A 12,835-nucleotide genomic window follows, 5' to 3' on the forward strand; every position below is an offset into this window, starting at 1 on the left:
CCTCCAGAAAATAGCCCCCCTACTCCTACGTTTCTGAGCTCCTGCTCCGACACGCTCACATGTAACCTCAAAACCACAGACAGCAGAACTGCACTCAAAACTCACCTTTTTAAATCTGCTTTTAACCTGCGATTCATGTTGATGCAATGTAATTGTCTTTTTACAGTCATAATGTCAATAATTTGCTTTGTTTTTATTGATATAGCTTTTACTGTTTCTACCATGTAAAGGGCCTTTGAGTCCCTTTTAGAGCGCTATAACGATCAACTATATTATTATTATCATTAGGAAGAACACATTTGTGGATATCTGAGATCTTTTTGACGAGGAAGAATTAAATTTCATATTTATGCAATTTAAATTAAATCTGCATTATATAGCCAGTCTAGCTATTAAATGTTAAAACGGCCCCTTATACTATTTGAGGACTTGTCACCATCAAATCATACCAAGTGCTTTGCTGTTACATTATCAGCTTTGATCTGCAGGTTCAACTTAAAACATCCTGTCACATCTAACTGTGAGATCAAAAATAAAGGTTTTGAAAGAAACGTCAGACAGATAATATCTATGATTCACCAACTTCCCTTAAAGTGATGCAATTTCCTAATAGAGCATCAACGATACCACCAGCAGCACACAAAGGACACAAGGACCTCTACCAAAGCCAAATAGCTTTATTCTTGTCAACCTGTGTCCAACAAGACCGCAAGGATGAAGCTTCAACTTTTGATCCTTACTGTTTTGCGGTTTTTTGTTCTAACCAATCAAGAAGAAGAGGAAAAACAGGTAAACGATGGGACTTTCTCAATTTGTGTTATCCTCAGGTTGTAGTTAGTGTGTTAAACTATCATGCAAATTCCAATCACTCATTCAAATTAGTGGTAAACATGAGCAAAGAACAAAAGACTTATACAGCTAAGCTAAGCAATTAGAACGTTAATTTTGTTTGCCTTTCAGTATAATTGCACGGTGGACATGTGCTATTATGATAGAGTAATGTATAAATCTGTTGTCTAAAATGATTATATTAAACTAATTGTAATGGACCAATTTAACTTGGTTTGGAGGTTTAACTAGTTTAGGAGGCAATATTGAATTCTTTCAAACTAAGTTATGTCAATTTTTAAACTAATAAAGCTGCATCAAGCAATTTCATACAGCAGTCAGCCAGGAAAGTCTACATACAGTACATATATACAGTACGCAGCGCTTATTTGGTTTCTCACTGAGATTTGGATAAGAAGATACCATGTCATGTCTAGCCATTCATGGTAAAGTGACAGCCAGCAGCTCCTTAGCTTAGCTTAGACCACAAAGTCTGAAAGCAGTTGTCTGACCTTCAAAGGTAACATTTAACTCTTGTAAAGAGAAGGGAAGTGAGCGTATTTCCCAAAATGACAAACCATTCCTTGTGTTTTTTGATACCTACTGTATAAAGAAGATACCCCACCAGTGACCATTACTAAAATACTACGACGACTACTACTTTCAATAATAATAATGATAATTTGGGCAATAGGGTAAAACTTCATCTTAATTTGGTCGGATGGCACCTAAGAGCTTTGCAGTTTTAACAGTATTTTTCTGTTCTCTATTGCCGCTATGGCAACTGTCTACTGCTACTTCTTCTACTGCTGCGTGTAACCTGTATGACGTTTTTATTTAGCAGCTGACAACAGAGGAATTTTACATGGAAGCTTTCTTCAACAACTCCAGTCACAATTTCACATTTGTGTACGACGATGACCTGTCTGCTCCTTGCAGTGTAACGGTGCCTGGATTCAACAGCTTGGGCCTGATGATCACCTACATCGTCGTGTTCGTCCTCAGCGTGGTCGGCAACAGCGTGGTCGTCTATGTGCTTTGCTCCATGAAGAAAGTTAGAGGTAGCACGGATATCTATCTGATAAACCTGGCGATGGCCGACCTTCTGTTCTGCCTCACCCTCCCGTTCTGGGCCGTCAATGCTCATTCCGGTTGGATCTTCGGCAACTTCCTGTGCAAACTGCTGTCAGGCTTCCAGGAGGCCTCGGTATACAGTGGTGTCTTCCTGTTGGCATGCATCAGCGTGGACCGCCACTTCGCCATTGTGAGAGCTACGCGCGCCCGCCCCTCCCACCACCTGTTGGTTAAAGTGGCGTGCGCTGTGGTGTGGCTGACGGCCGGAGTGCTGTCCTTACCCGGTGCCGTTCAGAAGGAGAGCATGAGCCCTGAGGAAATGGGCCAGAACATTTGCTATGAAAACCTAACTGGCGAAAGCAGCGACCATTGGCGCGTCGGCATGTGCGTTCTGCGCCATACGTTGGGCTTTTTCCTGCCCCTGGTGGTGATGGCCGTCTGCTACGGCTGGATTGTGGTGACGCTGTGTCACGTGCGCCATCAACAAAAGCACAAGGCCATACGCGTCATCCTGGCGGTGGTGTTAGCCTTCGTTCTGTGCTGGCTGCCATACAACATCACCGTGCTGATTGATACGCTCATACGAGGCAAATTCATTGCGTTGGAGACGTGTGAAACGCGCTACATCGTGGAAGTGGTGCTGGATGTGACCCAAGTGTTGGCCTTCATGCACTGTGCGGTGAATCCGGTGCTGTATGCCTTCATTGGCGAGAAGTTCCGTAACCAGCTGCTCTCAGCTCTTTACAGACATGGGCTCATCAGCAAGCGGTTCCACATGGCTCACAGGGAGGGCGCAGGCAGCGTCAGATCTAGAAACACCTCGACCATGTAAATAAAAGGGAGGAACAGTTGGCCTGTCCAAATCCACCTGCCCACGCCTCTGAAGCTCACAGTTTTACAGGGGTTTATGTGGCAAAGTATGCCGGGAGCAGTGACATCCTTTGACTTTAGAGGGGCTGGTAGATTTGGTACCATTAGACCTGCACCAGGCTATCTGTTTCCCCCTTCTTCCCGTCTTTGCTAAGATAAGCTTCCCTTACTGAATAAACAGATCTTAGAGTGATGTTTTCTCAAAAAATAACAAAAAACAAGCTTTTTTCCTAAAATCTCAAACGTCATCCCCTAATGTTCATTACCCTAACAAGTAATACATGGGTGGAACATGGATGTACATGGTTCACATGTCTGGTACTCAAGTTAAAGGTTGGGAGTATTTCTATTGCCTCTCAACAACTATCAATATGGCAACCGCTGCAGCTGCTTGCAGCTAACGGTGCTAACAGCACCAACAGCACCAACAATGCAAAAATAACGGCAACAGTGCTGACAGAGCTAACAGTGTTAACCTGAGGGGGAACCGGAGTGTGGACTTCTGCAACAATGCCGCCGTTATCAGATGTAGCCAGTAGGGCACACTCACGTGCACGAACATGCACTAAAAGCATGCACGACTGGCGCGGCTATGTCAACAATGCAAGGAGAAGCTCGGATTACAACACATACAGAGGGTAGACAGTACGCCACTATGTCTTTGCACAGCAAAAAGTAGCTTGCTGCTATAACAATGCTCTGAATCCTGTATATTGCACCTTTAAAATTGAATCGTCACTCAAAAGCTTCAGAGAATTCTTGAGAATGTATTGTTAATTCTGTACATTTGTTATGAAAAGAAATCCCTTCCAAGTCCTTTACGATGTAATTTCCATGTGTTTTTGATTCTGAGACAATGTGGACATGACTGGAGAGCCATCTTCTTATTTTACCATCTTTTAATTTGAACACTGAACTTCTTTTTTTGTCCTTAAGCAAAACAGTAGTTAAAAATAAAAAAAGTATTTTTCTCGTAATCAGACATCTTAATCTTTCAAACAGGAAGAGGTGGCGACATCAGCAAAAACAAGGTACCATCTGTCTCTGAATGAATGCTTTTCATTTGTGCACACTTGTGCAAACTGCTGGGGAATCGTTGCATTGTTCTTTACAATCAGTGCTGTGATCTTAAAATGCTATATTTTCTCATTGTGGCTTTTTTCTTGCATAAGTAAGAAATGCATCATCCCGATGTGTACCTTGATCACATGAATGTTTGTGCATGTGCACGTAGTACATGTGCATTGGGTGCATGTGCATATCTGTATCTGAGTGGGTGGCCCTGTGCCTAATATAAAGATCAAGAAGGGGGAGTGTCTGCATGAGAAAGTGTGTGGCTGCCATGATTGCAAAACAAATTCCATGGAAGGGATGTTCTCACATTGTCTAATGATATTAACATGATATGGTGTTATCCTATTATTCTCAGCTGTTTCTGCAAAACTCATATGTACTCTTCTTTCTAACAGTTTATAGTGTCCAGAATTATTTTAAGTGTTTGTCTGAAATGCAATTTCTAAGATATATAATTCCCATTTGTCAAATATGCAGTAGAGCTTTTATAAAAAATGGCATAGTGCAAAAAAAAGGAGTACTGGTTGTGAAAGCAGATGAACTGTGTACTTATACTTGGAATCTAATAAATTCTGAAATCTAAACTATGCGTGGTCTTTCCTCAGTCAAGTTGTGTGACACTTAAATAGTTTATTTCTTCAAATAATTATCCAAGCTATGTATTGCATTAGTCCAGGGGTGTCCAAACGTTTTTCACTGAGGGCCACATACAGAAAAATATACCAAGGGCTGGGCCACTCAGGTCCGATCGCCTCACCCCTAGTGTGTTGAAGTGAGCAAAATCAATCAAATTTGGTTCTCAATGTGCTTTTGTTCAGATTTAACAGAGAGGTTTGCTCACGTATGTTGAGCCGAACAGACTCATTATTCAAATAGAAGGGAGTTGAGAACAGCTCGATGTCTCTCTCAATGAGAGAAACATATTGAAAGCCATGGCAGCTGGTGGAACATGTTCTAGGTAGGGCTGTGCCACATCCAATCAATTTCAGCAAACATCCCAGTATGATTTAATGCTAAATAAATTAAGGTATCAAACACGTATTGCTACTTTGCAGTTAAATATTTAACATTTATTCCAACATAAAATAACACTTTGACAAACACGTCAGGACATCTTATTTACAGCTAGTAGCTTCGCATGTACTGCTTCCCTTTCCTGCTAGTCTGCTGTCTGATTGTGAGGTCAGGCTGATCTGATATCAGCGCTGCAGTTTCTCCTCAAAGTTCTCCTCTCAAACGGGTCGTGGAGGAGTAGTGCTCGCGCTGGAGCTCGCACCCGCCTGTAGAGACTCGTCCGGACGGGAACGCGCAGCTTGGGGCAGAATCGATTCTGCTCCAAGCTGAATCTATTTGAGGGCGCTGATTGGCTAAATTGTATGTCACACATTTATATCTTTAATCAGCAATTGGCTAAACTGCTTCACTGCTCTTTTGGGCAGTTTCTCCAGCGCTGCTGAGACGTGCACACGCAGAGAGGACATGCAGGAAAAGCATATATTTACCGCAGATATCATATTTTACACATATTACTGGGTGATTCCATATTTCAAAAACACGAATATTGACAATTTGTATAGTTTATTATTATTATTATTCATTTTATTTTATTTGTTGTGGCTCAAGGTGGGGCGGCGCCCTATCGCCCTCTATTGACCAGCCGCCACGTAAGCACTGACTGAGCTCTGTCACGAGAGACGTTATCACGGACACGTATTTCCCCCTTTTAGCAGAAAGGTTGGCCTTTGGAAAAGCACATTTGACTTCGGACTGCGTGGGGAAGTGCGCAACATTGAAGTTGCGTAGAGTGCCCTCGTGCTCGAATTATGTTGACAGTTTTCACAACCGTGTTCATCACATCGCCAAGCTGGACTGTCTGAGCACAGAGGGCTTCTTGGTGGGTGATACGCTGCATTTTAACGGCCTCACCTCCGCTCTCTTGCGCTCGCCTTTCATAGCTGGAGCCCTATCTGTTATAACTCCACACAGCTTGTCCCATCTTGTCAATTGCATCTGGCACAGCTTCAAACATGTCCTTACCTGTTGTTGTGCTCTTTAGACTCATAAAATCAAGCAGCTCATAATGCAGAAATGATTGTCAACTCCCCGCAAACAAATTAACAGCTGTGCGGTGTCTGTGGCATCTGTGCGCTCATAATATGCAATGGAGTAAAAAGCAAAAGCACGCGCTTTATCTGACACTTGATGGTTTAGGTTAGCTGACAAGTCTTCGATTCGCCGCACAACTGTGTTTCTGGACACGCTAACGTTGTTGAATTCCTGCATTTATTCCGGGCACTTGCGACTTTAGTGAGGCACTGTTTTATGAAGTCACCATCTGAGAAAGGTTTCCCGTGGCGGGCAATGAGTTGAGCTACCTCGTGGCTGCTATTGTGACTTTTTCTTGTTCAAAAATACTTATTGAGCGAACTGCCATTTAACTTTCTGTTCTCGCTCGGCACCAGTGTAGGACGTGTCATCATCCGGGGCTAAACGTTTCTTTGATTGCTCTTATTTTGTGGAGAAGCTGCCTTGTTCAACACAGTATCTCCACCTAGTGGTGAAACTAAGAAGTATAATACAGTCAAGCGCAAGTTTCAAGTGTGGGCCATATTACATTATATTTTTAGAAGTTGCTGCGGGCCAATTAAAATGGACCGCGGGCCGTAGTTTGGACACCCCTGCATTAGTCTAATTGTAGTGAGAGGAGCAGCAGGTCCTCTTGCGTGGAAAAATAACGTGTATATGGTAAGATTTCTGACATGTTCTCTCCAAGCAATAAGTAAAAAGTCATAAGTTTCACAGTGAAACTTTTGGTTTTCGACAGTAATTATGGTGTTCTTTGGTTAGAAACCTGTTTATGTTACTCCAGCCAATGCTTTGTCACGCTGTCCATGTTCTGTCCATGTTCCTGTTGTGTTTGTGGTCTGGTGTTCTGCTGATTATCATAGTGACTATCAAAATTCACCTCGTACAACGACAGGGTTTGCACAACAACATGCAGTTTGTAGTAGTATGCTGACACAAAAACACACACGAGCAAAACTAAAAAATGTCAAAAGAACCGAAGAATCTACCGTAATTGATCTATTTAACAAAAAGGCTAAAAAAAACACACTGACCAAATGTGTGTAATCTTTAGTCAGTAGCTGTAAGTGGATGAATGAACAATGAGTTAAATAGCAGTTATTTGATGGTAAATAACTGGGAATACTTGATGGCTGATCTCAAATGCACTCTCAGAGACTGGCCAGGTGAACTAAGTTGTGACCAGGCAGCACACGTCAGTATTTATCGTATGAAGTTCTATTGTTGGAAGGTAGTATATTCTTTCCCAAGCAAAGTATTTGCTCTGTACAATGAAAAGTGAAAAGAGATGACCTTAAAAAAATGTCTACCAGTTTGCTTTATATCTGATCAAAAAAGAAGAAATAAATAGAGGAAGACAAGTACGGTATTTAGCAATGATTTTCGGACCATTTTTCTCGTATGACAATTCCTTTTTATTTCTACTATTTAATATGTGTGCATTTTTATGTTGTGCTCTGTCTTTTAAGACAGTCTATTTTCATTATTATTATTATGCAATATTACTATTATTATCAATTACTAAAAATGCCGAAAAGGATCTTCTGACAACAAAACCAAATCAGGTTAATTTAAAAAATAATAATGTAATATTGCAATGCAGTGGTTTGATACCAGATTCAGCTCGTGGAACAGTGTTAAAGTTTGAAATCACTCTCAACCTTCAAAGTACAATATTGTCAGTAGGCCTATCTTATCAACGTTCTCATATGAGGTGAAGCCAGGCCCCTCTGCCAGCAGATGGAGCCACTTTCCCGGGCAGCGCTGGGGGAAGAATCAACAGCTTTCTATTTATTTCTATTTATTTCTATTTATTTGAAGGGGCTCATTTTGACACGTCACAATAGGAAACGTGTTCAATAACAGTGCTCACTGAAGAAAACTGCCCACGTGAGTTTTGGATTGGACCAAACACACACAGTACTCAATTTTAACTTCCCGGATGAGATTTTAAAACGGCCTGTTCCCCAGTGGGCGTGGTCAAGTCTGTACGTATGCGGATATCCCGTTTCCATAGTAACAGCATAGCCGCAGCTCGTATGTTGACTGAATATATGCGGTAGCTAACGTAACTAACGTAACTAGCCGATAATGAACTGCGCTAAAGTGGCCTGCAGATGATTTGTTAACCACTGAGCTAGAGCGCTTCCTACAGCAGCATTAAGGTAATCCAGATGCACAATGAAGGGTGATATTCCCGAGCTAATGCCTGAGGTTAAAGAAGGTAACGTTAGCGCTCGGTTCAAAGCTACTGAAAATGTTGACAGCTTTAACGCTTGACCGACGCAGTAATGCTTCCGTTTTCTTTTCAAAATAAATGCCCAGTTTACGAATGCCAGCTACTTGGTTTGATAGCGAGCAGAAAACAAGCACCGTCTTATATATACACCTATTTATGATGTTTTCCAAACTTATGTTTTAGGGACACATCTGTAAATGTCACATGAGTCCTGCAAAAATGCCTTAAAGTATTGTTGAAACCGGGATATTACGTTAAAAGAAGATTATATCTGGTGCCCGTTGAGTTTTTGTAAGTAGTATGTATTGAAGAAAGTACTGTAACGTTATAAGTTACGTATATTGATGTGGACATTTTACATCCATGTGATTTCCACATCATTAGTTTTTTACCACATGCCCCCGGGCTCTGTGAGACACTGGTTTACTCTGTTATTATTTATCACGTGAAGCTATGGTTTGCTGAGGTTAGTGATTTTTATGTCATTAAGTGGGTGTTGTGGTAGCAACCAAACACGCCATTTACTTACTTTGTTTTAACTCTAAACCGAAACGTGCCTGCTTTAATTTTGAAAGGAAAACCTACCACCGGAAGTCATAATGCAACAAACAGGGATAACTTCCCTCTTTATTTTCAGCCATGTTTCTATGGCGAGAATACTAATGGTTGCTTTTTTTACTACAGTATGCGCTATAATTACTGTAACGTCCCGTAGGAAGGATTGTCTACAGGTGGAGATACATTCAAACCTGCACTGAAAAGTATTTATTTAGGTTTTACGTCTTTGTTATTAGCCAACTAACGTTTGTTAGCTAGTTTGGTAATGTTGACGTGAAACACTGTTCACCGTTAGTCATGCTTTTGCCTCGACATGTAACTTAGCAGTGCAGCCAGTTGTTTAATTGTTGGTCTCCAGCAGGGTGTGAAGGATGTCTAATGATCTCGCGGGTGTGTGGGAGGTGGCGCTGAGTGATGGAGTCCACAGGATAGAGTTCGAACATGGCACGACCACCGGAAAGAGGGTCATCTACGTCGATGGAAAGGTATGGATTACGAAATGTCAAAATACAACCAAATTTGTATTTATTTATTTATGAATGACAGCAGCTTTTCATTACTGATTTCTACACCGGACTGCAGGAGCTACTGAGACGGGAGTGGATGTTCAAACTTGTGGGCAAGGAGACGTTCAACGTGGGCAAATCGGAGACCAAAGCGACCATCAATATCGACGCAGTCAGCGGGTTTGCCTACGAGTACACCTTGGAGATCGACGGGAAGAGCTTGAAGAAGTACATGGAGAACAGGTCGAAGGTCACCAGCACCTGGGTCCTCAACTTGGACGGCACTGACTGCAGGGTGGTCCTGGGTGAGCCTCTCTGTGATCGTACTGTCCTCATCAGGTTGGATATTGGATACCTGTTTTTGCATAATAGTGTGATGTCTGCCCCGTCAGAACTACCCACTGATATTATGCTGGAGCAGAGGTTAAGCTCTCCAACAGCTTTAAGCCACCTCTGTCATCTGGGCAAGATAACCCTTCCTATGGTTACACTGCTTACAGTCGATCAGGCGGCATGCCACACATAAGGACTACTGTACATTAGCGTGCAATAAGTGTCTATGAAACTCAACAATAAAAACAAACATGTTATTCCTGAAGTGGCAGAAATATGTGGCTGTGATCCGTCGCAGCATTATCACAGAGACGGCTTGTGGCGTCATGGTGGTGTTAAATCAGATAGTTAATGTGGATAAAGCCATGCCTTTTAAGGCGTTACAGTTTTTAACTGTAACTCCAACTAACTGGTAGCTTTCACTGTTATCAAGGATTAAGAGGTAGTAGCTGCCGGTCAAAATATGTCCGACAACTTTCAAATGAACCTCTCGGCCACATAAAAGTCACATCTGAACTTGAGATGCTGGAGAATAGCTAATTGGGAATGCATGTGGCTGTGAGAGAGCTGTGTGTTATCAGGGATATGGTTTATTCTATATGCATGATTGCAAATTTTCACATTACAAACAGGGGATGACTCCCGTAACATTCGCGCTTTTGAGATCGCTTATTCCTCCTCCATCATGAGTTGTTGGTCAGTTACACCACCACAAAGTGAGTATCTCCTCATGGTGAAATACAAGGGAGGGGTTCACTTGAAACCACGTTTAAATGGTGGTGTCATTCATTTTATTGTAAAGCGGCATCATGGTTAAATTTTTCATACTTTATATTTATTATTTTACCAAAAAAACAAAGATAAGATAAGTTATAACGTATGATAAGCCTTTTATTGATACCCAGAGGGGAAATCCAGGTGCTCTTGCAGCATAAAGACAGATAAATAGAGAAAGTACACAAATAATGAATTAATTAGAGGTATATCAAATAAAAATAAAAATGAATAGAAACTAAACAAGAGTAATTCAAGTCAATATTACATAGTGGCATAGTGGCGTGATTAGTAGCAGCAACTTTGGCATGTTATAGTACGCTGAATTGTAAACAGAGTACACCAGAATTATGTATATTATGATTCAGTAATGATACTTGTTTGTCTGTAATACTGAATTTTATAAGAAAAAAGACCTTCCTTAAATAAGTGCATCTTAATAAATACATTTTATGAGGATATTGTACACAGGCATAGTCAACATATAAAGTCCAAAATATAAAGCCTCCTACGACAGATATACACATAATACATGCAATATGACTTTATTCATACATTCATAAACAACTAGGGTTACAAACTGAGATGCTTTTCAACAAAAGACAAGAAAATATGACGAATCGCTCATTTTTAGGTGCTCATTTGTTTTTTTTGTGATTTATTTCATTTGAAATACAGTAATTATTATTATCTTGATTTAGTTTCAGTTCAGGTTACCCAATCAAAAGATATGTTTTGCTTTGAAAGCATCAACTGAAATACCATAAACCAGAATGTATTCACAGAGTGACACAGATAGAAATGTGTGAATACACAGATTTACATTGACCAGTGTCTCCACCACTGGCAATTCAATGTTGTTTTTAAAGAGGTGAATAATCAACAAGTTGTCTCCAAATAATCTCAGTTGTTTATAAGATGAATTCAAATGTATTCGCATGTGTTTATGTTTACAACTTGAACTACTATGTTTTTCAAAAGGTGGTGGATTATTCTGGGTATATGTTCTATTCGTATGTGATCTATCTGTCAGAGGAAGCCTGCAAGTGACTCACAGAGAGCTAAAAACCAGAGCGTTGCTCTCCTTCTGGGACACCACGAGGTGATCAGATGAACATTCTGCTGCCTCACAGCCTGACAAACAAACTACTGAAACGTGCCTCTGCCGTAGCCGGATCAATAAAGACGGACTTGTTCAGCAACTGCTAACCGGCAGTCACATCACATTATTTATTGCCCAGCAGATGATTCAGTGTCTGTTTACTTTCTTTACAGAGAAAGACACGATGGACGTTTGGTGTAACGGGCAAAACATCGAGACCGCAGTAAGTACAACGGGAACTGAATTTAAGAAGTCAAAATGTGAAAACTGTTGTGTGTACAAAGTTAGAAATACAGATGCCGCAGACGACGTGGAACTGGGTCGTCTTCCGTCCGCTTCCTTCTGTCTCGCTTTCCACCCGCAGGGGGAGTTCGTGGACGACGGCACCGAAACACACTTCACGCTCGCGGACCACAACTGCTGCGTGAAGGCCGTGAGCAGCGGGAAGCGGCGGGACGGCATCATTCACACGCTGCTCGTGGACGGCACGGAGATAGCCGAGTGCACGGAGTGACCGCGCGTGCACGTGTTGTACGAGAGCAGGGTTCTGGGTGCAGTGACTTGGTGGGTGTGTAGAGTAGGGAGTAGGGGGGGGCATTTAAAAGCTGTTGGGAGTTTCAGGGACCAACTGCGCAGAAATGTGAGCTTGTTATGTTTGCATGTAGGAAGAGAGGAGGGCAGGACCTGGGTGCAGTCATACATTTCAGCCACAAAAAAGGGATTTACTGTTTACTGTTTACTGTTTACTGTTTTTTTTGGAGGTGCAAACTGTGATTTTTATGTTGATGAACTAGTTTCAGTAATATTATCAGCATTAGAGGCCAGATGTGCCATTATTTATCTATCTCAGCCGGGCTCAGTCTGTCAACATCAGCAGCTGGTCGTAGAAAACCACCACACACACACACACGCACACAAACCTGAAGATAACCGGGAAACACTCTCACCGTGCTCCGTGCTCAGCTTTCTTGTGTCGGTAGGAGGATTAAATACCGAGAAACTAAATAGTTTCCTCGAATGTAGCTCGTGCGTGATCTCTGTTTGGTCCTATAGTTGACGTGTCACATGATGTTTTGTGTGACTGGGTCAGCCGGTTGGTAATACAGTAGTGTGTCATTAGCGTTTAGCGGCCCGCTAGGCTACGTCGTCGCCCATTAGACAATCATTCAGAAGCGGCATTGTTAAATCACCCGCTGATAACCAAACGTACTCCGTCACCGTCAAGAGATGCGTGGGCTTCTGTTTGTGCTGTCAAATGATGTCAAGGACAGATGTTACTCAGTTTAGAAACATTTGTTTTATAAAATCATGATCACAGATTGAATGTTTTTCTAGTATATTTAAATGCTTGTTTACGTGCTGAAGAGACTTTTTCACTTGTAAAATACAGTG

The 12,835-nt window shown here is 41.7% G+C and overlaps 2 protein-coding genes across 5 annotated transcripts; both read left to right on the plus strand.

Annotated features, from left to right (window-relative positions):
* Positions 1–656: 656 nt before the first annotated feature.
* cxcr2 (chemokine (C-X-C motif) receptor 2) lies at positions 657–2,734 on the plus strand (the record flags this gene model as incomplete). Its single annotated transcript, XM_079276457.1, has 2 exons — positions 657–789; positions 1,670–2,734. Exons 1-2 carry the CDS (start codon positions 715–717, stop codon positions 2,732–2,734), a joined length of 1,140 nt encoding a protein of 379 aa, XP_079132583.1. The 5' UTR covers positions 657–714.
* A 5,231-nt stretch (positions 2,735–7,965) lies between these two features.
* LOC306783463 (fas apoptotic inhibitory molecule 1-like) lies at positions 7,966–11,996 on the plus strand. Of its 4 annotated transcripts, XM_079277115.1 has the most exons (5): positions 7,966–8,096; positions 9,090–9,213; positions 9,311–9,539; positions 11,617–11,666; positions 11,808–11,996. In XM_079277115.1, exons 2-5 carry the CDS (start codon positions 9,100–9,102, stop codon positions 11,955–11,957), a joined length of 543 nt encoding a protein of 180 aa, XP_079133241.1. In that variant the 5' UTR covers positions 7,966–8,096; positions 9,090–9,099; the 3' UTR covers positions 11,958–11,996. The 4 variants fall into 4 exon arrangements, with proteins under 4 accessions (XP_079133241.1, XP_079133238.1, XP_079133240.1 ...); XM_079277112.1 differs by having other exon boundaries at positions 11,617–11,996; XM_079277114.1 differs by having other exon boundaries at positions 7,993–8,096; positions 9,087–9,213; positions 11,617–11,996.
* The last annotated feature ends 839 nt before the right edge of the window (positions 11,997–12,835 follow it).

This window comes from Melanostigma gelatinosum (assembly GCF_949748355.1).
Source record: "Melanostigma gelatinosum genome assembly, chromosome: 10".
Classification (NCBI taxonomy): Eukaryota; Metazoa; Chordata; class Actinopteri; order Perciformes; family Zoarcidae; genus Melanostigma; species Melanostigma gelatinosum.